Source organism: Varroa destructor, unplaced genomic scaffold, assembly GCF_002443255.2.
Source record: "Varroa destructor unplaced genomic scaffold, Vdes_3.0 BEIS01000001.1, whole genome shotgun sequence".
Classification (NCBI taxonomy): domain Eukaryota; kingdom Metazoa; phylum Arthropoda; class Arachnida; order Mesostigmata; family Varroidae; genus Varroa; species Varroa destructor.
This window is the reverse complement of record NW_019211454.1, coordinates 72,161,483-72,186,788: the sequence shown is the minus strand read 5'-3', so window position 1 is coordinate 72,186,788 and position 25,306 is coordinate 72,161,483. Positions and strand designations below refer to the sequence as shown.

The following is a 25,306-nucleotide window of genomic DNA, read 5'->3' as shown; positions in this document are numbered from 1 at the left end:
TCAACGCCCACGGCTAAGAGAAACGTTGTTGAGGTTCTTCCGAAGAACTCTCTTCAAGGCTAGATAGGCATCTCTTGACGATGGTCTGGCTTTGCCAGCGGAACTCGTGCCTGCGGGCCGTGCAAGAATCCGGGCTCAAGTCAGATAGGCAGCAAGAGCCTCATCGAGGTTCGGTACCTGGCTTTAGGGCTTGTCGAAGTGCTTCGGAAAAGGCACAATTGTCCAGCAAGCGCACCCGTGTGCCTGGATCGGGCTGTGTGGCACGAACAAGGGACGCAGGTGGCATTTATATCTCGCAATCCAGGCCATTCCTTGCTCGTACATATTAGACCTCCTGTACTAATAGGTGACTTCAAGGCGCTCTTCGTTTTAGATGTACACCTAGCTGTTTAAAAATTCGTTGCGTCCTCCTAACGCATGCAGCACACTTTAATCGCGCATTGTTCACCTTGAATTACGTATTATTTGTTCGCCATTCTTTTTAGCTTTCTGCTAGACGTCACGGTCAGTATATGTTTGACGTTGTTTACAATAACAATACACCCTCACTTTATTTGTCAGACACAACGCGAAGAAGAACTACTCCCTACGACAAGAGGAAGCCAAACAGATATTTTGTATCCCTTGTTTTTCGTGGCAGTTGTAGTAATAGTAGTGAGTAGGTTGTCTAGACTAAGCACTCACCTGCCCTGCCGGTTACGTCAGACACGGTTGGTGATTCGTATCCTCTCTGTTGGGCGCCGAATCCTTGCTGTGACTATGGTGTCCTGGTCTTGCTCTTGTGGTTTGTGCGCTTTTCCTTATCGGCCGAGGCACGTCCCTGAGTTACAACGCCATCAGGTCGTCCTGCTTTCAGTGCAGGCCGTCGCGTACGTCCTGCCACTGCTGTGTCGGCTGCGTCGACGTCGTCCTTTCGGCTCCTACTTCGTACTTTCGTTTGTCTCTGCAGTCCGTTCCTGGTGTCCGCTTCTGACTCTGCAGATGGGCCTAGTTGGCCCGGGCTTTGTGGTGCGGCCTAGCCTGCCTCGCCGCTCTTCTCGCGGATCCTTGCCTGTGCGAGGCCTGGCTACACGTTGGGTGCGTGGCCGGCAGTCCGCGAGTCCGCACTCCGGCACCGCAGAGGCCCCTGGGCCTGTTCGCGCGGGCCTGCTCGCTTCTCTCCTCCCTCGCGCCCTCGCGCCGCAGCTGCGCCGCCCGCTCTTAGCCAACAAGGCCCGCAGTATATGACGTCACAGCCAATGGCTGGCCGTTTTTGGAACGCCTGCAGGCCTATTGGAGAAAGACCCCCAGGTCTTCCCAATTAACCCCCCCAGCTCACCAGTCGACAGTTTTCATTGGGTCTCTCCAGGCCTCATGGTGCGGCGGGTGCAGTGGTGTGGCCGACGCCAACGCGTACGAATACCGCGTGCCGTACCGTGCTGTGTACCGTCTACCGCACAACCGCTATTGCAACCTGTACACATGCACATGGCTGTACGAGGCTGGTTCCCTTGCTTCGCTACTTACTTATCTGTATGACAGCAGAACTAGCAAGGTGGCCTTCTTTATCTGCATCCACTGCGGCAGTCTTCTAGCCCTGGCTGTACGGTGGCAGCTGCTGCAACACAATGATGGCTCCAGCGACTAAATGAACGACGGTCAACCCGGACATTTTCGGGTTGACGTTTCCGTCGGCGCGGCAGCTGCCACTGCCGTTACTGCTGCTTTTGTAGTACTCTGGTAGCTGACGGCAGCAGTGGCACTGTTGAACGTTGCACAAGCAGGAGCTGTCTGGAATTGCCAGTGAAGCTATGTATGAGGGCCAGACGCGTTACCGTAGCAGCGAGGCGTTACAAGATCCTTCCCACCTGTTCTATTAGTCGTCTTTTGCTTCGCCCCTTTCGGTCGAATCGGCACTACGTTCAATGACAAGCGTGACTGGTCAGTGTGCTATACATACATAGAAAATTTGTCGTTGTCGCAAGGGGCTGTCTTCGTTCGCTCGACTCACATTCTCGACCCAGATACCAATGGCGAATCCTTTAAGAAATCCAAACGAAGTACGCGAAGAAACATGAGCCGGGTCAGACGCTCTTGCCGGCTCCGTCACCATGGCCGTCATTAAGCGAAATGTGGAAAACGTCAAGTTCAGCTTCGATGAGCGCTGCGACGGACAAAGAAGTTACCAACTGAATACATAAACAGTAGGCAGCGATGCAGGGGCGGTAGGCAATCTTGCCTGCTAATCAATGGATAGCGCACAACTAAATAAAACCAGCAGGACCGGGGAGGGCATCAACAAAATTATCTGACTAATACAGGCGACTAACGGCAGCATGATGGAACGTATTATTGCCCATTACATCCTCCTTAAAGAAGAAACTCTTATTTTTGTGATTATCGTGACGGTTCTTCTACCACGCACTCCTGTGTGCGCTACCGAACAAGCAGCTTGGTCTTTCAAGTAGTTGAAAAATGAAATAGGGCTTCAGCGTACCACAAGCAGAGTTATGGCACGCCAAAATCAGTGGACACCCCAACACCCGCTAAGGCACTTGAAAAAATATTCGCGACGTTACTCGAAAATGAGACCTGCGTCCTCTATGACAACGCTGAACAGGTACGCACGCCATGGCGGCTATACAGTAACTGTGTACAAAACCGCTTTCGGTCAATTCGACGTTAATCGGCGAAGCTTCAATCGTCTTTGATGTCACATTACGCTGTACTGAACGGACGATTACTCTTTTCAGGAACCGATGCAACTATAATGGAGGATATCGTTTGGATCGCACAAGGAGTTCGAGTTTGTCCTTTGTTGCTTCTTGAGTTAGGTCAGCAACTTTAGCCGTCGTCCTCGGTCATGTTTGTCGAAGATTTGCAGAATGATCAAATTAAATAGCGGACATAAGAAAAAATCAATTTTTCAGCAAGAATATAGCCAAAATTATTCATATTGACAATGTAAAAATTGTCGTATTAAATTAGTATTTTTGAAACTGAGGAGCTACTGATGGCACAGTAATAAGGCCCAAAAATAGGAGTTGCTCCTAATATGTAGGATAAAACAGCATTCGATTTCTAGATTCGTTTCTACCTGCGAGCATTGGACGCACTAAATAAAGCCCACTATCACTTCCCAAATCCCAAACAACTGGAAATTAAGTGCACATTTAAAAAATTGTTGGGCGGCAAAACACTGCCACTTTCATATTATTATTAACGTATAATTATGTTGTGTTGAAATAATTAAAACAAAGCATATCAATCGATATGACGATCCTACTAAGTTCGTTGCCAATTTGCTTATCATTTATTTTAGTAAGAGCGTTCATATAGATTAGATATAATGTGCTTGGGTTGGGAATAGCTTCAACCAACACAGAGATCTCTCTAAAGTTAAGTAGTAGCATTATTTCTGCTTGGCAGTGCTGCGAAGTCCTTAAAACGATCGATGCACTTAATGAGGCTTTTTATTGATGGATTTCTCAGCTGCTCAGGTTAATTCACAGATATCCGGTGTTTCAAATGAACATCATAACAAACCTTGAATAATTCTATTAGCAGCAATGGCTACTGCTTTTGCTACTGTATTTCGAGTAGCAATTCTGGGCTCTGGCCAACACCCGATGACGATGAAGTCCTCGATGGTCTCTCACACGCAAAAAACTAACATCATACTCCTGAAACCAGACATCACCCCGCACGGAACGATGCTGTTGAGAGCACGCAAATTTGTTCTGACTCACCATCAAGACTTCTTGCGTGTGGGCCTATCTGATTCATCTCTCCCGCGTCCCCAGCCGTCTAAGACAATTATTTCGCAGTTATAGCCTACCGTGTTTGTTGAATGTTATTATCTTTTCTAATATGTCGTCATATAAAAGCTGCACATATTCAAAGGAACGTCGCATTGGTTCTAGATGCTGAACGTGCTGTTACGTGTGTTGACGTGTTACTAGTAGCCGTGATTAAAATATTGAAATTAATTTGAATATGCTCAGTGTCGAGTAGATCCTATGGAGTTATACAATAAGCAAGTGTAGGAAGGTTAGTTTTTAGCTAAGCAACTTCTCCATGTGGAACCATATGAAAAAAAAAACAGCTATAATGCTGGAATCGTACTGTACTGCAACGTACAAAAGTGTAAACATTAAGGCTTAGATAGGACATCAAAAAGCAACGGGGAGGCTAGCGAGGTCGCACAGGACGGGGCAAAAGCTTGACTGACACAAATCAACAATAGCTTTTTAAAGAATCAACAGTAGGGCCGAAAGTGTGTCTACAAATTACGTTTATAGATCAGCATTCGTTTACCTTTTGCCATCTAAATCAGTTTAAAACTATTGCGCGAAGATGCTGACAGCACATGACCCATTTGCCTCATATAACTCGGTCATACGATGTGGAAAATTTGGCAGTCTCGCTCCGCGCGATGGTCCGTTAGCTATTGTATTGCTTCATCAGTCGCCATTTTTGATTTACTCTTTTTGAGGGCGTCCGTTAACCGAACGACGTCCCGTCAGAGCCGGGCTGTGGCAGCGATTGCTAACGTAAATGCACATGCGGTGGAAAGGACACGTGTCCAGCGACAAGGACCGAACGAGAAGTCAATAATAAATTTACTTTATTACTATATTTAATTAAAATTTTTACTTCTGGGTCTGTCTAAGTGTGTTGGACTTTTGTGTGAGCCGCTTTACCAACACGCGTATGCAATGCTTATACGCCACGTCTGTCCACTTGGACCGTCAACTCCCGTGCTAGCATAGTAGGTAACGTCTTCGCGTGCTAATCTTAGGGGCACGTCGTAGTCTATATTTGCATCCGGGTATAGACAGACTCCGTTCGAGCCGGCCATCGGATGGAATGCCTAGCGGCGATATCCGACGTGGCGATAATATAGGGTTGAATATTGTCGGATTCTTCAGTTGCTAATTAAGCGTGATCATGCTTAATGAAATAATTAACAAAACCATCAAAGAAATGTGTTTACACAACGCTTATAGGATCGCAACAACAGCAACCCCTACCTCGTTAGTTTTCTCACTGAGAGACCTGGCTAATGCGTACACCCGTCCACCCATCGACAAGCTAAGAAAACTCCCCAACGAACCCATCGGTCAGTGGACGAACGCGTGCTGATATAAAAATCTGATCTTAATTAGTTGAAATACCGAACCTCCCGATACTTTAAATTGTGCAATCCAAACTTCTCCCACTTACAACTTAATTATAAGCAGCCAAAAGTCTATATTTATACAGATTCGTCTTTGAGATAAATATATTTCAATACTGCAAACAAACAATTTTCAACTATGTTGTTAAGTTTAACTTTAAAGTATGTCTACTCATGAATTGATCTATGTCTTATGAACTGGTCTATGTTTTACAATTTCGGTAACAAATAATAACTCCAATAATGTTGAGCTACTTAATATTTGGACGAAACTTATATTTAGAAAAGGCTGTGTTGTTTTCCGAACAGGGGGTTCAATGTAAAAGACTTTGGCTGATAACAGCTATAATGAACTATATCTAGAAAATAATGTCCGTTTGTCAAAAAATTGGGTGAGGACAGTCTTAGTCATGATAAGGAAAACGGCTCAAAGCCACATAAAATAATGTTATATTTTGTAAATTTATGTTTCTGCCAAATATAATCCAGTTTGAGTGTGGAAGAGCAGACTGTACCCTCATAAACGAAGTAGAGCCCACGATTAGAGCGCTTCTGCCCTGATAAGGGTGAAGCTCAAGCCTAGGCTCGTTACGAACATAATTTAACTCAGCATATGCGTCTGCAGTATTCTATTTTTTTCTAATTGTCGATTTATCAGCACGAATTGACTGAAGACCAGATTGTAGATGAACGTAAGTGTGTGCGCTATGGCCACCCGAAACATGCTAGTAACCATTAAATAGGTCCTGTTTATTGGAGCACTTTTTTGTTCCTGAGTACGATTATATAAATGGATATAACTGCAGACGAGAATACAGGGAACAATGTAGACATCGCCGTGTGAGTGGCGCCGAAATGATACTTCAATGGTGTTTTGTCAAAACACATTGTTAACAAAATGTTCATACAAAATGGTCATAATGACCATGTACGTATACGGTTCTAATAGTCGTAATGCCAAGAATAAAAAAAGAAATGACAAGTTCCTTTTGAGACAATCAGCTCAAATAATTAAATCGCTCTAGTTCCTAGAGCAGTGTATTGTATATTCGTATTGAGAAGGTTTTAACCTTTTTTGAATTACGCGCGCGTGCCATGCGATCATCGCTACTCCATCCTAACCAGTTTGCGTTACACGCGAGGTGTTCTTCGTGAGAGCATTCACAACCGAAAGCACGTAACATATATATGGCTCACTGTGATAATGAACACAATCGTCTGTTTTGCCTAATTAAACAACAGCGGCGGCGGCGACGGCGACGGCGGCAGCAGCGGTGGCATTCGCGAACTTGTGGATTGTGCATTCGTTCCGTGCTCAAACTTCTGAATCCTTCGCCCGAAGCGGCTTCTGAAGTTTCCATCTTCGTTTTGATCTCCAATCCTGTTCGAGCCGATAGTGTCGAAGGATCATTATGATTCTCGGCACGTCCCAGAACGAAATGTTAGAACTATTTCCTGACGCAAGGGCGTCGTCACCAGTGGAAAAGGGAATAAATGGCTTATCCCGGATCACAATTCACGCACTTGCAGACAGACACAGTTCGATCTTTCTGTTTAAACGAGGGGATGCAGGACGAAAGAATCCCCTAGGCCGACGGCGGCAGTAGTGTCGGAGCGGGACCAAAGGGGTGCCTAGAAGGATGGATATGCTTTGTCATGTTTGGCGATGAAACCTTGCGCTGTATTAGACTCTCATGCGGCAAAAGTAAGAGAACATAAGAAATAAAAGCAGAGAAAGGATATCAGGGATACCGTCACGGGACCGTCGTCGACAGCAGACGACAACGAGAATTCAAAGGATGAACAAATTCATCGCTAAGGCGTACGGCACTAGCAAAACGATGCGTGACCCTGAGCTAGAGTATAGGGCCTTCTTCTGACTAACAATGAGCGATACATAAGGCTAACGGGACGACTCTGTTCATCGTCCACCGTTGAACTCAGTCACATGATACAACGCACGGCAATGATGATATTTCGCTTCGCAGATCATGAACCGAGCACCTCGATCGAAATAAGCTAGGAAAAAAGAATATGGCAAAGTACAAATGCAAATTCAAGCGGCATAACTGCTCAACGAGGCAAGCGAGTCCGAAACATTGACGTAAGTAGAAAGCACACTTATAAAAAAACCCTTGACGACGAATTTGAGGCAATCAATTTACAATAATTTTTCCTTTCAAATGATATGTTTTGAAGTTAATGTTTTCACAACCTCCCAAATTATCTATATTTGAAAATGGCAACGTATGTGGAAGTTTAATTATCGTGACCTTCTTCGGTTGAGAACTGGATCGGCATAGACCTATAGATAAGAAGCGGTAATTATTTTTGAAATAATGATAAAAGCCAATTAAATAAGACAAAAAGCCGAGCGTAGGAACATCTGACGCTATAAATACCTTAAATAGTATTATATTGTGTAGCCTAGCTGATCAAATATTTGGAACAAAGTGGCAACGATTGAAAGACGGGCGTCAACTTCAGTTAATATATAAAATAATATAATAGCATATTACCGTTACGCAATAAAAAGCAAATAGCATCATGTGTATATGACCGAGAACTTTGTGCGTCGCACTTGAAGCGTAAACATATATGAGATCGTTTCGAGGAACTGTCCTCCCTAGACACGAATACTTTGAGCTTATTTATTAGGCAGAATCAACATAAAACCTGCACTACATTTCGATTAACTTAAATGATGATCATCTTTATGACCACCACATAAATTATGTTGCGATTGTCCTTATTTGTTGTCATAAAGGCCATAACATAACGCCGCATCTCGTTGATTGATCTAGCAACGCTAGAATCATCTGGTAATCGATTTACCCAGTGCTACGCGCTCATATGTGTTGCAGCTAAATCTGGTCGCAAGTTGCAATATTGGGAGGAACTCTATTTGGATTCTAGGTATTCCTATCTGATGTCCTCTCATCTTAGTTCCGAACGCCCTTTGTCAGTTTTAACCTGTTCTGCTAGGGGGGTTACTTCCCTCGCGGCTATAGGGTAGCCATGCGTTAAAAATCGCTTAATTTGATGTTCCCTGCCCATTTGAGTCCCAGACCTACAAGTTCCACCAGTTCTGCGCGGTACATGTCTGTTCACAACAAAGCACTCGTAGAAGAAATATAGATATCCCTGGCAGAAAATATAGCACTGCGAGTAAGGACTGTCGAGAACTCGAACTTTTTCATTTACTCTACATCAGTGGAGAGCTCTGTTAGAGCAGACACTATATTTCTATTTGGCTATTGGTATTGCACTTCGCGTATTCTTCCGACTAATTAATATGTTCAAGACGATGTCGAATGAAGTAAAAAACGGAGCAGTATTACAAAGTTACTTCGACTTAGTTACCATAACCTCAAGAAAATTCACATTCAATGTAACGTAATGTCGACCCGTGACAATATATTATAAGTTAACTAAACAAAGGTTGATGGCCATTACTGCATCTGCTAAAGCGCTCCATCGTGTACAGGTATACAGAACTAACTGATAAAACAGTCGAGCTATCATGTTCTATCCGTTTCTATATCATTTCTCTATGTGTATGGTAGATTCTAAAGCTAGCTAACACATCGAACATATATTATCATAGTCACTGAACAAAATTACGTTAGTACCAGTACACCAGTGAACCAGTACAAACATATGAAAATTATAAATTAATGTATGTCTACCATACCGGTTGGCGACTAACACCTCACAGAACGAACGTTCTGGGATTGACTGGCTTGGCCTGACTTCCGACCTCTTCAGCATCTTTAACTTTAACGGTTCCAGTCGTTGATACTCGTCCGCGTCATCTCATGGCCTCCAGACGGGCCGGTTCCCGCACCTCTTTCCCTACTGTTCGTAAACTGACATCATGGACCATAGTTCGATAGGCTTGTTTTAGACTCTCCCCCATATTCTTTTGTCGCTCGATGGAGTACACCATTGCTGCTTTGGGGTAACCGTCGTTCGTTCTAGGGACTGCCTTTCTATTGAGTGAAGGTACCTGTCTCTTGCAGAAATAAATTGCTCGCACCCACTTTCCTTCCGCACGTGACCAGATCTAGTTTCAATGGACATTTCTTTTGATATGCAACTAAAACGAAGCAAAACACCAATAAAGTCTCTCTCTGTAAGATAAAAGATCTGATCGTTCCTGTTCACTGGACCACAAACTATGGTTTCGGTCAGCTACATCTCACCCTTTAACTAATAAACACCATTCATCACATTTGAAGCAATATATTTTTTTAATATGTCAACCGGATGTTTGCTCTTTTTTCTCTGAAAAAAACCACCAGGCCAAGACCAGAGGAGTAAGGTAAGCTCATTTCGCTTTGTTTTTTCACCCATCTCGTAACACTGGGAAATATGTTTGATTAGCGATTCAACAAAACTCCCGTCGAACCCACTGATATAAAAACCTACTTGAGAATGTAAAAAAAAAATGCCTAACCTACTTATATGAGCACAATTTGTTAGGTTGTTCATTGCCTGCCTTAGCTTTGCTTATCTAATACCAAGATCTTAGTACAACTTAATGAAACCAGTCGTTTCATGTCCTGTAAAGGTCTAATAGGTACGTTGTGTAGCCAGAAAAGCACTCGATGCGCAGGACGTTCGGAACGATAGCGGCATCGTTCTATTTCTCAGTAAAGCCTATTCACAATTTATTTTCCATCAGCTACTTCGAAATACAAAATAGCTTTCCACCAAACCGTTACGCTAAAGGTGCGGGTTTTCTACTGCGTGTTGTTGGAGCCCTATAGATGTTTCGAAAGCGGGCGGCGAACGACCGAATTCAGCCGAACTCCGATCCTATATGAAAGAGCGCAAGCGTTAGTAAATGCAATCCTTATAAAAATGTTTAGTATAAGCTCAACCAGAGAAGGTGACGCCCTGTACGAGCCTGATACAGTGATAAACGCGCGGTCGATATACGATAGAACGCCATAAAAAAAAGTTTCCAAAAGTTCCAAATAGCCATCAATTACTTACTTTGATACCATGGATGAAGATGCATTCGATAGTACAATGGCTGGTCAAAAACAGAATGTCAAATTGTAGAGGTCTATAGAAGTTTTCATTTTTCATAGAACCAAGTTCGTTTCTCACTGAGCTAGGCAAAAGTCGTGAATAGAACGTAGACAGAAACTATGGTAACGAACCCAATGTAGAGCTATTCATACGTACGCTTGTACTGCGAACTATATACGACTTGCTGATCCATATTCTACCTGCGGTGTGCTAACACACGGAGTGGAGTAACTCTAGTCGATAGCATAGCAACCGCAGTGAATCAGCCGAGCAAGGCTCTTGCTTGCACCAATACCGTATTGACGATATTTCTGCTGCGTCGACACTATAAACCACACTAGCACATGGTAGTGCTGTTGCCAGCGTAACTCATGTTCCGTATGTCCATTTCTGTTTCTTACACTCTCCAGCAGTCATTGTATACATGCAGTCGAAGGACTACAGTATCGTCCTCTTCTATATGTGTAGTTTTGTTTTGTCCATGGCAAACCTTATCCAAATATATATATATATATATATATATATATAGCGAATCAAGGCCTGCATCAGCAGTATCTTATGTTCCCCCACGATTGGCCTGGTTCCTTCCTCGCACCTTCCGCTCTTTTTATGCTTTTCCCAAGCGAACACAACACAGTTCGTGTCGAAGCCATAACCGGCTTCGTATCTATCTAGGCAAAGTGAACGGATGAGGATATAGACGTCCGAAAGAAAAGACGAAAAAATGCTTATTTACCTAGCAAACCGAACTACGTTAGGCCAACTTTGTCAACGACGACTAAGACACCATAAGGATGCGCAGGGGTTGTCCTTGCTGGATTCAGCCCGTTGCAGTTTTGAGCACGCAGAGCTAAGCATGGCCGCTTGTGCCTGTCGAACAACTATCGGTGCAGGCGATCGGCTTGGCGTCAGCACACGAGCGCGTCGATCCTGCCATAGAGCGAATCAGGCTCTGCGGAAAAACTCCTGCCTGCAAAAAGGTCACCGCGAGCTGGAGAAACGAAGAGAAAGACGAACACCAACACTAGAAAAGTCGCTTGACAGATATTACGTTGAAGGGATACTAACACTCCTGGATGAAGAGGGAACGCGGAGGTTTCGATTTAGGAATGGCCTAGGAGTTCGGATGAGTCGGTGAGTGAGTTAGGGTTGTCGGTCGATGGGTTAGGAGATTTTGGGACGGGGTCGGGGCAGCCAATTTCCCTCAGGCAGTCGGCTGCTTGGCCGCTCTGCAGCTGAGTCTCTGGGGGCATGACGCGGCAGAAAAACTCACGCGCTGCTTCGCTGCCTCGGTTCGTGCCTCCAGCAACGGTCGTCTTCAGTAGGCCATCCTTGCTGCTGCCAAAGCTGGCATGAGCGGCGGCCGCGGCCCCGGGGCGCCAAAGCAGTCACTCTTGCACCGAACAGAGCCGAACAAATAGATTGCCTTCCGCCACTACCATCATTTTACTCTGCCGTCACTACCATCATCATCAACAACGTTATAGCCTTAGTATATCTATAAGCAGCGGCAGCTTGGCTGGTGGATAACGACAGACGCTCACAGCACAGCCCTAATACTGCAAGAGACACCCAATAATGAGGAAACAAATAGCTTAGAGAGAAGGACCTAGTCGCATGCAATAACAACGTCCCTATCCAGGAAATAAGTGAACACAACAACTTCGAAGCAAAGCGTCGTTAAAACAGGAACTATGGACCAGTGAAGAGTTCAATAACACACTGACATTTTTATGTAATTGCCTGTCCACTTTGCCTAAACAGTGCATCCTTATAAGTCCTATATAGTATGAAGGCGACCTGATTATGTACCTCTGCAAATACGTAAAATTTGATAAATTTACAGGCTGGAATAAAGCACAAGAAAATGAAGAGTTTAGTGTATTTATGCCGTGTTTACTCATATGATTACGATAAGAGGAACCGATTTTTGCGCTAAGCACTATGCATTAAGCATTGACCTTGCAGGTATTGAAAAAGGCTAGACAGTTGCGACCGAAGCCTTTTATTTGGAAAGCGTATAATTCAATTTCAGCGTAAGATCTAACATGGTTTCTGACAGCTCCAGGGAGTTCGGACAATATATCACTGGTAGATCCGAAATCTAACGGTATATACCAAACTATACGGCTAGATAAACTTTACGAAGGCATGGTGCGTCGGCGTGTCGGTAATGTGTCCGCAAAAGCCTGAGATATCGTTTTAAAGAAAGCCTACTGCAAACACGAATATGCAGCTTTTGCTGGCCGTTACTAATTAGTTTTTATTAGGGACAAGTTTCTATGTATATACACAAATAGAACTTAGATATTGACACCTGACTTCCTGGCAAAGTTCTAAAAATCTTTTAGATGAAGTGAGATATTCAATGCAAAGTAAAGAAAGCGTATCAAGGCGCTGTCATGTTATTATGTTAGTGAAATCGAAGTAAACAAAACCATATATAAGCTGTGACTTCCATATAACCAATACAAATGTACAGTGTGGGCCAGTGGATTCGAAAAGCTCTTTGTCATGCCAGAGCCCGGAAAATAACAAAAACAAAAAGAAACAACAATTGCACCGGTGTGCTACTAGTGGGCAATTTTGATTTCTATTTAATTTTACTATCCTATATTATTTTATGCACCATTTCAAAAATACGCAGATTCCTCAGAAATGTTAAGTATTTAATCAAGATAGTAGTTATTATATTACTGAGGTCTAGCATTTGAATAACATTAAATAAGGGGTAAGTAGTCCCTAATAAACATAGCTTTTATTTAAGATGTTTGTATAATTATAAGGACAAGAAATAGTACATTTTGATGCTTGGAAAATTTCATTACTAAATCAAACTAACAATACAACCTTGAGTTATAGATGCTACAAAAGCAGTCTTGAGATGACCTTGTCGACTAGTCGAAACTTATTTTGTTTTATGTAATCATGTCGTGCTACGATTCAGGCTTAGCATAAGTTCTTTGCAAAACAAGTAAGTCTGACTATGGTTGCCCATTGTATTCATTAACCAAAAGTTGATACCTAATGTTACAACGAAAAGCTATGTCCAGCGACTCTTGTGTGCTGATGGCGTTTGTCCGTTTACGGAAAGCAGAACACTTTCTATTAGTAGTTCTATTCCATTAAAATTAAGAATACAGCTTCATATAAACATATTTTTCCCTTTTTACAAATTCTTCGATTCAACAATAACAAGAAAATTTCATAAATACGTACCCATTGAATCGTAGCATCTCTTTTGCTGTAGCGAGTTCGCGTTTTTCCTCCATTTGTGCGTGCCGCTTGCGATTTTCGTGAATGCCGCAGACATCCTACTGGTAAAGAGTTAAGTAAACTGAACCTTTTTTTTTATGTACATCATTGTATATTTTTATGCGGCCAACCAAGACACAAATGGATCAGCACCTATATAATGACAAGAAATCTGAAGTCACGAACAAACACACACAATTGTCCACAAATACGATAATCTGATGCCTAATGTTTATCAAAATATTGTTAGAGTCCGCTTGACTGCTTGTTCTGTGGCCGAGCGCCTGTTTTATCTATAGTAACCTATGGCGGTTTTCATCGATTCCTTCCTCGTCCATTGACGAACGGGTCGTTCTAGCACGTGTATGTGTGAGAGCGAAGTCAGTCGGGCAACCGTTCCCCCCGCTCGATCCAACTGCTCTGGGGGACCAGGCCGCCATTTTCGACCCACGATCCAGCTTGGAATACTCGGATTATAAGCGAGGGCATGTCTGCGGAGGGCAATTCAAGGAAGGGTACAGAGGAAAGGGCACGAAGTCCCCAACGAACGAAGGGCCGGAGATCAGAGCCGCAGCCAGCTAGTATTAATTCATACATTAGAATAAAAAGGACCAAGAAAAGAAATCAGAACACTAGCTTACAGCAACTTTATTTATTGTTTAATGATTACCGGGGCATATTCTCTCTATGTGCAGTCCAACAATCGTATTCAAGCCGACATATTTTCATATAACTAGAGCAAAAGCAGAAACTTTGATCTCAAAAACCTGGACATGTCCCGAAGTCGGGGTTTGCTAATAAAGGTAATCACGGTAAGGCTTAGGCGTGCAAACATATCGACTGTTACGGTACGTTGGCAATAATTTATATAAGAAATGTCAACGTGAGTATTTTTAGTATAGTCATCCCATTAGACTTTTAGTGGTCCTTGATGGTTGAAAAAAATCGGGCAATTTTACGATGTATCTATCACAAGTCTACAAACTGAAGCACAGGATTAATAAAAATCGGGTCTAAGCATTTATTGAACAGGTGCCATCTTATATTGAATTTGAAAAAATCAAGTTAAAAGTTAACTAGATGTTTGTTAATACATAGGTAAAAGACTGCATAGTAGCGATCCAGAAACTAATATTTCCGCTAAATTTCTCCAACAAATGGGGAAGAGTAACAATTGACGAGTGCTTTTGTTTATACCGAATGCGAAAAGGCCAAGTGTTATAAGAGCTAATAATAAAAAGACAGATGCAGCTGAGGACGGCTACTGAGAGTATGCGCACGACAATGAGGCTTGTCTTTAAGGATCATACAAAAAAAACGCGACATATTAGTGGCTCTATTAACAAGCTCGTTGCGAGTACTGAGAAAAGCTTTTCTGATATAACCAGAATTATTTTTAGCACGTAAATGTGTGAGGATATGAAAATCAAGCTGGCCTGAAATAAAGAAAGGATCTTCATGTATGCTATCAGGTCAATGCGTATTGCACATTGGCGTACTTCGTAACGTACAGGTTTGTAAGAGAACAGAAGACTGAAAGATTCTACCAGTCATAAAAGTATATTCCAGAATAGTACAAGGAATTGCAAGACGTTTCATCACAACTGTAGATACGAAGCTCCGTGAAGGGTACATATAGAGCTATGCTTTACGAAGATCAATTTTGGCTTAGTGATTTACTGACCTTAATTAGTTGGTCAGAGTTGTATTGTCATGAAAATAAATTCTTAGCGGATTAGATCTCCAAGATGGACGAAATGGACGAGGATGGATGAAATTACTGCACTAAATTATAATATAGTGGGTTATTGGGGTAACTTGTACGTCATTCTTCAACATTATAAACCTCGGAGCATTATAAGGTGGCAGTCATAAATATTTACTCTAAACAAACATGACGCGTCAACTTAGTAAATAAATCGCTTTGTATGTAACGTATATGGTGGCAAGGGGTTGAAGTGTGAACATTCGAGTGAAACGTAGAATCAAAGACCGATATAAAAGTATTAAGTTATAATGTTTAAAAAGTAAAAGCATTGATGCAAATAAAAGAGGGTACCATTAAACTGAAAAAAGTATGCTTAACCTAGACCCTACCGTATTTTAGGTCTCCCGGTCAGGACCACTTGCGTCGTTGATGAGTACTGTGGTAAGCGACTTAAACGCTAAATTCTCTTTCCCTGGGTTAATGAATCAATGAAAGTATAATTTCAAATAAGTCTCTTTATTATTATTATAGTTGTGACATCGCGTCAGGGAGATTCCAGTCCGTCTTACTCACACCCGTTGTCCAAATCTACTCTTAGCCTTCAGTTTGCGGCTTTTCTCAAAGGCATCTAAGTGTATATATATATATATGTATATGCGAAAAATGCTAGCCAATTTCTAGCTTTTCATTATTTCAAGGTACGATACGATCAACGGAATTATCATTGAAAAAGGGCCAGTTCGATAAAGCTCGTTAAACTTTCGATCAGGATAAGATTTAAAATCTAGAGTCGATAACCTAAAGGTAAGATGGAATCGAATTAGAAATGCAATCCCGTTATTTCCGGACCACAATGAAGTATTTTCTATACTGCTTTTTCGATCTTTGGCTAGTTAATCTTTTAGTTAACGGATATATTACAAACATGGATACAAGCAATAACAAACACGACATCGTAGTACAAAATGAAGCCCAACGAGCCCACGTCCAATGACCCTTTATAATAAAGCTGAGCGTATCACGTGAAAAACACAAATTTTCAATTTACAGTTTTTACAACCTACAGTTACAAACATTAGAGGAGGAAGTACATATCGGAGATTTCGTGAGTCCTGACCTGTACGAACAAGACGCGTGACGTTGCAGCAAGGTTTGAAATGCATGATAAATCATATCCAAGCTTCTTCTCATGAAAAACCTCTATATTCTATGTTCCCCATAACTAATTCGAGTTTGGTACACACTCGAAAGTACGCCAACAGTGGCATCTAGCTGGCTTACGGATGCAAGTTACCGTCTTCGATTTACCACGTTTGTCATTATGCGATTTAATTTTTCTATTTCTATACGATCTAACTATTTAGTGACTCGCTTCCTTCAAAACGCGAGTTCACTGGCCCCTTTCCTTACACAAGAACTAATTTTCTGGCAGAGATGTGGGAGGTGACCCAGATTTCCTATCTGTGTGGGCCACCTTCTATTCTGATTGAAAAACGAATCCGTCAAATTGGCCCTATCCAACAACAGGTTTCAGCATCAGTTTTGTGGTATAATTACATTTTAATACAGCTAATCGTAGCAGTAATTAAGAGAAACTGCTTTAAAACAAAGGCTTGTGAAAAAGGTCATCAATAGGTCAAATTATGATAAAAATCAGCATAGATAAGTATGCAGTGACTGGTTGTACTGACCGATTTAGTTAATTAAGACCGCGCAATTCGGCAGTAAATGCGATAGTTCCGTGTACGCTGATTTAGTGAGTACTATTAAAGATAGTTTTAGACAACACAGAATAAGTTTTTTACATTAAAGAAGCCAGAGGTCGTTGGTTTAAGTGCAGTTGTCCAACATGTACTAAAGCATAAAGGATCATTACCGTCTAAACTATGCTTGCAAAATAGACTCCACCAAATCATTAGATGAACACAGCATCGCCATAGGATGGTATAAAGATAAGTGCAGTCGTCCGTCCAGCGTTGGCTCTGCGTATTTGAAATGTATACTTTAACTGTCATAAAAAAATGTAAGGAACTTGAATCCCGTTTCTCTCCTATAGGTCGTTTCTAACAACATTTTTCGCGCAGGCTAGAAGTAGGTTTTTTGACGGGGACGTTTCAATCCGCAAATAGCAACTGCGCGTTAAGCAATATTGGTAAATGTGAACCGATTAGAATGGCGCTCAGCTAAGCTACATGCAAAGAATTCCAGCGGAGTTAAATTTTGGGCTAACAGCAGCCCGGGAGTCTCCAAAATTCAAGGGCTCAAAATGGACAGTGGTGCCAGACGGCGCAAAAAAACTCACAAGGACTAACCGTTAAAGCTTATATGGATGACCCGATAGGTAATTTATGTTCTGTGTTGCAGGAAGGTTATTAATTTCCATATGAGAGATCCAGGTTTATCAAAAATGGTTTTTTGGATTTACTTGATGAATCTCGAACTCTTCAAATCCAAGCCCTATTATGAATCTTCCGGCTTGCCTTCTGGGAATCTCTCTTGGGACTTTCAGAAGCCATGAACAATCAATACGGAGACCGTCGACTCCGAACTCAAAAACGAAGTGTTTAACTTCGGTGGAGCCCATCTTACGCGAACATAAACATAAATAATAGCTAATCTTCATCCAGATTCTGAAAATGACGCGCTATCCTTTGCCACATCAAGTTCTTCTAAAAAATCTACCATGATTTATTTGACAGCAGGCGAAACGCTAAGACACAGTGAGAAGCGGCTTTTCATCGTGGTTTTCAGGTACCTCGTGAAGCATCCGGGTACTCAATATTTTCTTAAATTTCATTGATTTAATTTACCTGATAATAGTCGAATATTCGCTGTTCCTTTTTTCGAATTGTCTGCCATCTGAGGTGGTATATGCCAGCCTCGGATCGCCGTTCGAAGTGGAATGCAGTCTCCGAGCCTAAAATACGAGCTTTGAGCCGAGCAAACTGCTTTACAGGAGTCCAATCAGCTGTAGCTGTGCGCCCTGGGCTGATTCAGTCGCTTTCTCTGGCCGCGTAGAAAGCGCAAATAAAATAAAGTGCAAAAAATGCACCCTTTTTCACCTGCAATATTTACTTTGAAGCCAAAGTTCAAGATTCTATTCACCAGAGTGTAACAACAACAACTCGTATAGAAGCGAGCCTTTTCGAACGATATGAACCATACCCATAATCACAGCCCGTATTTGGCGACAGTGGCAAATTGTAATGTTGTCTAGTGCGCTTCTTCAAGCGTTTTGGATTGTTCATGGGGACCACGCATTCGAAGGGCCAAGGCAATGATGGTTTCGATTTTGTAGGCCGATTTCGTATTTGACTCTAGAATCTGTAGGTCCCGAAAAAATGCGGCTGCAAGAATGGGAGAGCAGTTTAAACTCTTCCGAAAGGCCTATACGCGTCTATCTGTGCCATGAACGAATGGAAAAATTAGTTCGTCCCCACTCGGCGCCCGTATAGTGTACTAGTCCATTGTCATATCTTTTTATTAGAACTAAAGCTATACATGAAAAAATGTTTACTGTTTCCCGGTCTTGCGTATGATGTTGTAATGAGTTATTACGCAGCGATGGCAGTCCCTTGCTAATTGCGATCTCATGTACTAAATTTGAAAACTTCTGGGCTATTGAAAATTTGACGTAATCTTGCTTATATTGTCCGCTATAAAGCTGTACCGTTTATGCTGTCTTTATCTGGTACACACAAATATGAAAGGACCCGTGCTGATTCTTAGTCAGAAGACAAAGAGGAGATTGTTCTAAAAATCGTCTTCTTTAAAGCTTATAAAATTTGGTTCTCCTAATTAGTAGTTATATCCAACTAAGCTCTTATCCTAATGGTTGACCCCGTAATTAATCCCATTGAATCAAATTAGTGATTATTAACATGCTATGCAAAAACTTGTCTGATGCGTACGTAGGTAATCCGCAAATCAGAGTGGTAAGAAGTTGAAGTTGCAGAGATGCATACGAGCTTTTCAGTGAATTAAGCCAGTGAGTTTTAAAGCTGAATAGTGAAATCACTGCGTGCGTGGTAAAATATTTAAAAATGAAAATTTGTGTCTTGAAAAATTTATCGCACTTGATAATCTGACTTAATAACGATTATAATAAGGTAATATAAACAAGAGTAATATCGTGGGGAAGGCTATCTGTAGGGTCTGTAGTATTATTAGCATCGCCAGATTATTTAAATGTAAGTAAACCTGAAAAAAATTATTGTAAATTTTACAGAAGTAAATTAATACTCTGCTGCCTGCTAATTTAAGTATCTTAAACGGTTTGTCCGGACACTAACGAATTAAACGATCATATAAACACGAGTGATACCGTTCAGTAATGCACCATTGGACAGTAAGAGTCAGAATGTAGTCAATTTAATCATGTAGGATATCTGAAATCTAGAACAAGCACCCACAAGCCAATAGAATCTGAAGCACTTGTCAAGGGAAAGAAATAAAGCAGGTTCTCACAAAAGCTGCTTGTCTACCCTTTAAAAGAAAAGAGGGCATACCTATTTCAGAATCGGTATAACGTATAATATATACAGATTCGGGCCGCGACGTTTTCAGCTTCCTGGAGTCCTGCGGTCCACAAAAGAACTGACAACGTGGATAAAAGGTCCAAGGTAATCGATGAATATTTTCGGTTATCTTTTTTCATAATTTAATTAGAACTCAGATAACCGGTGTGACTATTCTTGATATATTCATTTCCTTTATTGATATCCACTGCCAACAACCATATTCAGATCTGAATTAAACCGAATGTAAATGTCTGAACAATTGAAGGTTTTGCCGGAAAACATTTGTTATGGCTGATTTCACCAAATTCTGTCTTAGATGTTCGCTGCTTTTTGTATTACCAAACGGCTAAAATTCATACCAGCTAAGTTGAAGATACGTTCTCGAAGTGTTATCAATATGATACCGTCTAAACGACAGATGCGTGATCCGTTTTTATGACGGAAACGGTGTTGGACGGTGTTGGAAAACGGTTCCGGTCCATTGTGATATATATATATATATATATATATAATGTAAATGAAAAAATTTACAGAACGGTGTAGGTGTGAGCAGAAAAATAAACCTTTCGTTGAATAAATCTAGAATGTCTCCATTTCGTTCGACAACATGGTTCTGGTTCTTACGTACGTTAAGCGAAACTTCGGTTTACTATTAGATCTATCTACTACTAGATAATGTAATTATCTCTAATTTGACACCTTCTCTATTTCGCACAAGCTATGCATGTTTGACATGTAAGAGCTCGAATCAGCAATTTTTAGCCTTCGGGGGGTAAGGGCCAAAAATTAAGCCGTTGAACTCTTCGTATACGCCACATGCTACATCTGTTTTTTTTCTGACGTTGCAGATTTTATTTTCTTGAAAATATACATTTCAATGATCATACGCTTTTGCCTTATAATTTCTTCGAAAAAAAACACCCTATATTTTTTATGCTTTTTTTTCTATATCAGCAAGGCACGAAGTAAAGCATAAAGCAAATGTGAAGCGTCAACAGTCAAACGGTATACATAGATGTTTCTTTAGCTTGATGTGAACGTCCGTTGGCATTTGTGCTAACCCTTAGCTAATTAAACTGTCACCTGAGAAAAAGTTTTCTAAATCTTTCTAAATTCTACGTTTTCGTAGAGTCGACCACTGTCTAGATAAATAGGTTCACAATGTGGAGCCTTAGCTAGGCAGTTCCTAATAACTCGGAACGAGAGAAATAGCAAACATTTTAGTTATGTTTTAGCTATTTACTACTAAGTAATTATTAGCTACTAAGTAATTAATAATGTACAATTCAGTTGATGAAATGGTCGTACGCTAGAGAATAGAAGATTTTTTACAAAAAGATGGCGTTTTTAACTGTAAAAAGATAATAAAGACGCGATTATCATACGAGATAACAACAACGTTTTATTACGATCGAATTCTAGATGAGTACGGACTTTGAACAAAAGTGTTACACATTTTCAGAATGGTCATTTCTATAAATCCAGTAGGAATTAACCCACGGTTGGTTTAAAATATGGATCTAGCCTTATTATCCTTCTCCTTTTGTAAACTAACCTTTCAGAACTTTCATGCTCATACCATAGCGACGCGCTTTACACGTCCTATTTGTGTGTGTTTTTCTATATAAAAAGCATTTTTATTGGCAGAGCTACGCCCCTCAGATATCATCGCAGTAGGCTCCAATGCCTGTTCCAAATATTGCTCTCATATGGAGAGTATCAAGTGTAATGATATTTCTTTAGTCAAATGTAATTTTAGGGTACGTAAGTAGTAAGAGCTTCACTAATTTTAGCCTCGGCTGGGATTGAAACTGGAGGTCTCACATTCACGCTAACGTCACGTTGACCGAAAAATCATTGGTTATTTTCTATAATCGAGCTTATATTCATCCTCTACGTGTGTATGATAATATAAATGTATTACACAAATACAAAAAGTACCCTGTAATCGATGATAAAACTGGCCGTGAATAGTTTTCTTACTTTTAGAGTAAATACAACGGCGAGTCTAGCCAATATAGGCGTAAAATTCAAAAGTAGATTTCATGACGTCATATCAGATCACATTATAATAAACAAACTATAATATATCGTGCATGTATACGCTATACGTCGAAGATTCCTTGAGGTATCAAGCTTCGAGGCACAGCCAACCCTTACGTCGTCAATTGACACGGGATGACGGCAGACGATTATTTATTTTAGCTACGTTATAACGTGAGTGATGATTTTGTACGCACAACCAATATAAGAATTCTCCTAGCATCAGTGTAACTAAACGTACTAACAACAGATGAGATATTATTGTGTCGTTACATTACGATGCGCTTATATGACAGTGTCGTCACACAATAGTTTTTATAGCGTCATTCAGCACTCAGAGGCACTTTTGGTTATATAGTTCGATAACGTACTATTCGGTCTTATCTGCTGCTGTAGCATTTGGTGCGAGCACGTAACCCATATTCCTTTCGTATACGTAGTTCAATCTAATCGTAATGGCGTTTTACGCTTCCGATGACTCAACGAATACGTCAATACGAGCCGTTTTATTTTTCCATATCAGCACAATATTAGGGAATACTCACTTCAATGCGTATGGCATTATTTTCTTCCGACCTCAACTAGACACGGATCAGTCAGATAGCCACGTCAATGATAAAGCAGCTAACTAATCGGTAGAGAATGCTGATCCGTATACCTGAGGCGATAATTAGTTGAAAAGCAGGCATGCTCACGTCAAATTGTATTATCTGGGTAAAACATATCTTAAACGTGTATTATATTATCCAGTTGAAGGAAACACCGTTTTGATGTATTTATTAAGTCGCTATCCGAAAATAATGGATTGAGTTGATCATTTAGGCACTCAGTGTAACTATTTTCCTTCGTAAATTTTTACGAACAATCACTCCATCGTTGAAACCTCAATAATTTATAATTGAATTTCCTTTTTTAAATTTGTTAATGTTTGGTCTATTGTTAATTTGTATAAATATTATTATTATAACTTATATAAACTCATCTTTAAAATGTAACATGGCCACAATTAATAAATATTTTGTAATAATTTAAAATTAATTGGTTTGCACCGCATTAGTTTAGCGCACATTAATAGCAATATACTATCTGTAGTATATGACTTTTTAGGCTCGGTAAGCTTGAGCTAGAACGGATCCAATGAGTTTAGTCAATAGTAACTGTATTGTCATGTATATTATAGGTGTTATAAAACACAACGTTTACTTTTAACTAGTGTTCAGCAGCTTAGTTTCGAGCTTCATATAGAGCTTGATAGGTGAAAAATTAATTACTATATAATGTTAGCTATTATGGAACAATGTTAGTGTTATATACAATGGGTGTGCCAATTAGAGTCGCCGAAAAGATCGTTCTTCCGAGAGATCTTCGCGCTGTAGAACCGCTCACCAGTGTCACAGCGGGATTTTTTACGGAATGCGAAATTACGTCTGAACATTGATAACAAAGGCTTTGAAGCAGAATGTTCCGTTGAATCTCCGTTTGCTATTCGCTCTCTTACGGTCCTCATTCAGAACGTTTCGTCGTTAACGAGAAGAGCATCGAGATGCGTTTGGAGGATAACCGTTCGATATATGTCAACCATTTGATGTGGTAGTATGCGGCTTGATGTATCCAATTGTGACGATAGGAGGATTTCACGAAGCTCGGCTTTATGATTCGGGGCAACAACCTCTTCGACTGATGTCCATAAGGTCTCGTTTGAGACGCATGGCTCGAGTTCATCAATAAAGTTTTTGAGTAGTCGATAGCTGAGGCACTCGGTGAGCACGAGACGAAACGTTCGAAAATTTATGGCATGCCCATGAAACATGGGCCGTCCTCGAAGCATATCGCCCAAACTGAAATTACAGTCAGCTAAACAGCGATCAACAAGATCGACCAGTACTTCGCAGCGTAGGTAGCTGACACCAGGTGCACACAATGAGTGGAATATCTGTAATAGTAAAACATAAAAAACTGAGTTTTGAAGTCATTTGCCATTAGGACAAAGTTTTTTATTCGGAGGTTAATTTTTAACAGAGTTTAATACGGTTTGGAAAGGCCTGGCTTTGGCTACTAGATAGTTAAAGAGTATTTGATTTGAACTGCGAAGAGAGCCAGTATCAATTATTTTTTCATTTGCATTCAAATAAATCTCTATGTTCAGTAGATCATGATGTCATATACAAGAATTATTAGTATAATGACACCGACCAAATACGCTTCTCCAGTTGCCATGTTACTATTATAAGCAAAAAGTGTAGAAAATCATAAAGTGATCACAGAAACCTTGTGGAAGACGAATCCGTTGGATATCCTTAGAGGGTCAAGAGCTTTCAAAGAAACGACGTGTCGTTCAATGGAGTTTTCTGGATAGCTAAAGTAATCCTCGATAAAACGTAAGGGCTGGGCGGGTTGTGCTAGCATCAACTCCATCAGTAAACGATTAATGGCATCTTGTAGCTGCTGTCGGCGTCGATTCACAACCGTCGGCGACCTTTTCGGTGAATTGGGCACACTTCGTGAATGAAGCGCTTTCCCTGGAGAAGCCATCGTGTTCTCCTAGTTGTCCTAAACTGACTTCAAATTTACTCTTTTTAATTCACCTCAAATACACCCATTACACAAACGGAGTCTTCTTATAGTATAGATAATGAAACCTTACTTGTAGAATACACAGTGATATCGTGCTTTTTATTGGCACATAAAGCTAACTATGCCCGCTGAATGAGAGCCGGTTGAAATACGTTGATTTAGAATGAATTAAAGGGGGTGCATTCGCTTGTCGCATAGTTGTTTGTTGATACAGAGCTATTTAGAACACTGACTCAGGAACGCTGCTTCGGCTCTTAGGATTACATACAGGACGCTGATTATCAACAAAGACTTGCTGTTGCCCTAGAAACGGACGAAGCGAAAGGGTGGGTCACGCGTCTACTTTCTGGGGATATATCCTTGCCGTTCCAACTTTTAAGTAGTCTGAAATATGCATGTTTTGTCTTAGCAATGAATGCAGCTGAAAAAAATATACTATTTTACAATAGCTGAGTGGGCTACTACATTAAGTTAAATAACTGTTTTAACTCAAGTTTTTCTTGCTATTCGCGGCAACTATCTTCATGAATTCAACTGGGGCTGTTCGTTCTCGGAAAGCAAGAATATATTTTGGACTGTTTAAAGAACACTAACTAGCTGAACCTCTGTAAAATAAAATTATCTAATTAGGAGTTTTCGCCTTGTTATATATTAATTATTAAAAAAAGACGTAAAGGCACAACTGAGCTTTTTCGAAAGCGCAATGTCTACACATAAGGCTACGGCAACACCTTCTTTTGGATAAAATTCATCACACGTTTTTATGCTCATTAAAAATGAGTCGTTTTTTTTTATTAGAATTATTGAAATATTTATTCAGATACGATGTACATCTTACGACTTATTCAGTTGTGCCCTTTGCGACTTTTTACAAATATTCCTATGGTAAGTAAAAACTTTACATAAGATATTATTTATTCAAAGCAATGCGATCACTAATGAATAAAATATGGCCGCTTTGTAAATGGCATATATTTTTTTATTATGCCTTGATGCATAAAGGAGTTT

The 25,306-nt window shown here is 40.8% G+C and overlaps 2 protein-coding genes across 6 annotated transcripts in view; both read right to left on the bottom strand.

The window, feature by feature from the left end:
- The window catches only part of LOC111245845 (vesicular acetylcholine transporter-like), an 84,701-nt gene extending 70,726 nt beyond the window's left edge, over positions 1-13,975 (bottom strand). For 2 of the 5 annotated variants that reach the window (XM_086980782.1, XM_086980799.1), the window contains exon 1: positions 685-1,139. The gene's annotated coding sequence lies outside the window, so the exon portion shown is untranslated. Of the gene's footprint in view, positions 1-684; positions 1,140-13,417 lie in introns of those variants that run through there. The other 3 variants (XM_086980787.1, XM_086980796.1, XM_022817260.2) reach the window with 3 other exon arrangements.
- A 7,088-nt stretch (positions 13,976-21,063) lies between these two features.
- Positions 21,064-25,218, bottom strand: LOC111243448 (uncharacterized). Its single transcript, XM_022789022.2, has 2 exons — positions 23,993-25,218; positions 21,064-23,657 (listed from the first exon to the last, which is right to left on the bottom strand). The coding sequence occupies exons 1-2, from the start codon at positions 24,254-24,256 to the stop codon at positions 23,232-23,234; spliced, it is 690 nt and encodes a 229-aa protein (XP_022644757.1). The 5' UTR covers positions 24,257-25,218; the 3' UTR covers positions 21,064-23,231.
- Positions 25,219-25,306: the final 88 nt, after the last annotated feature.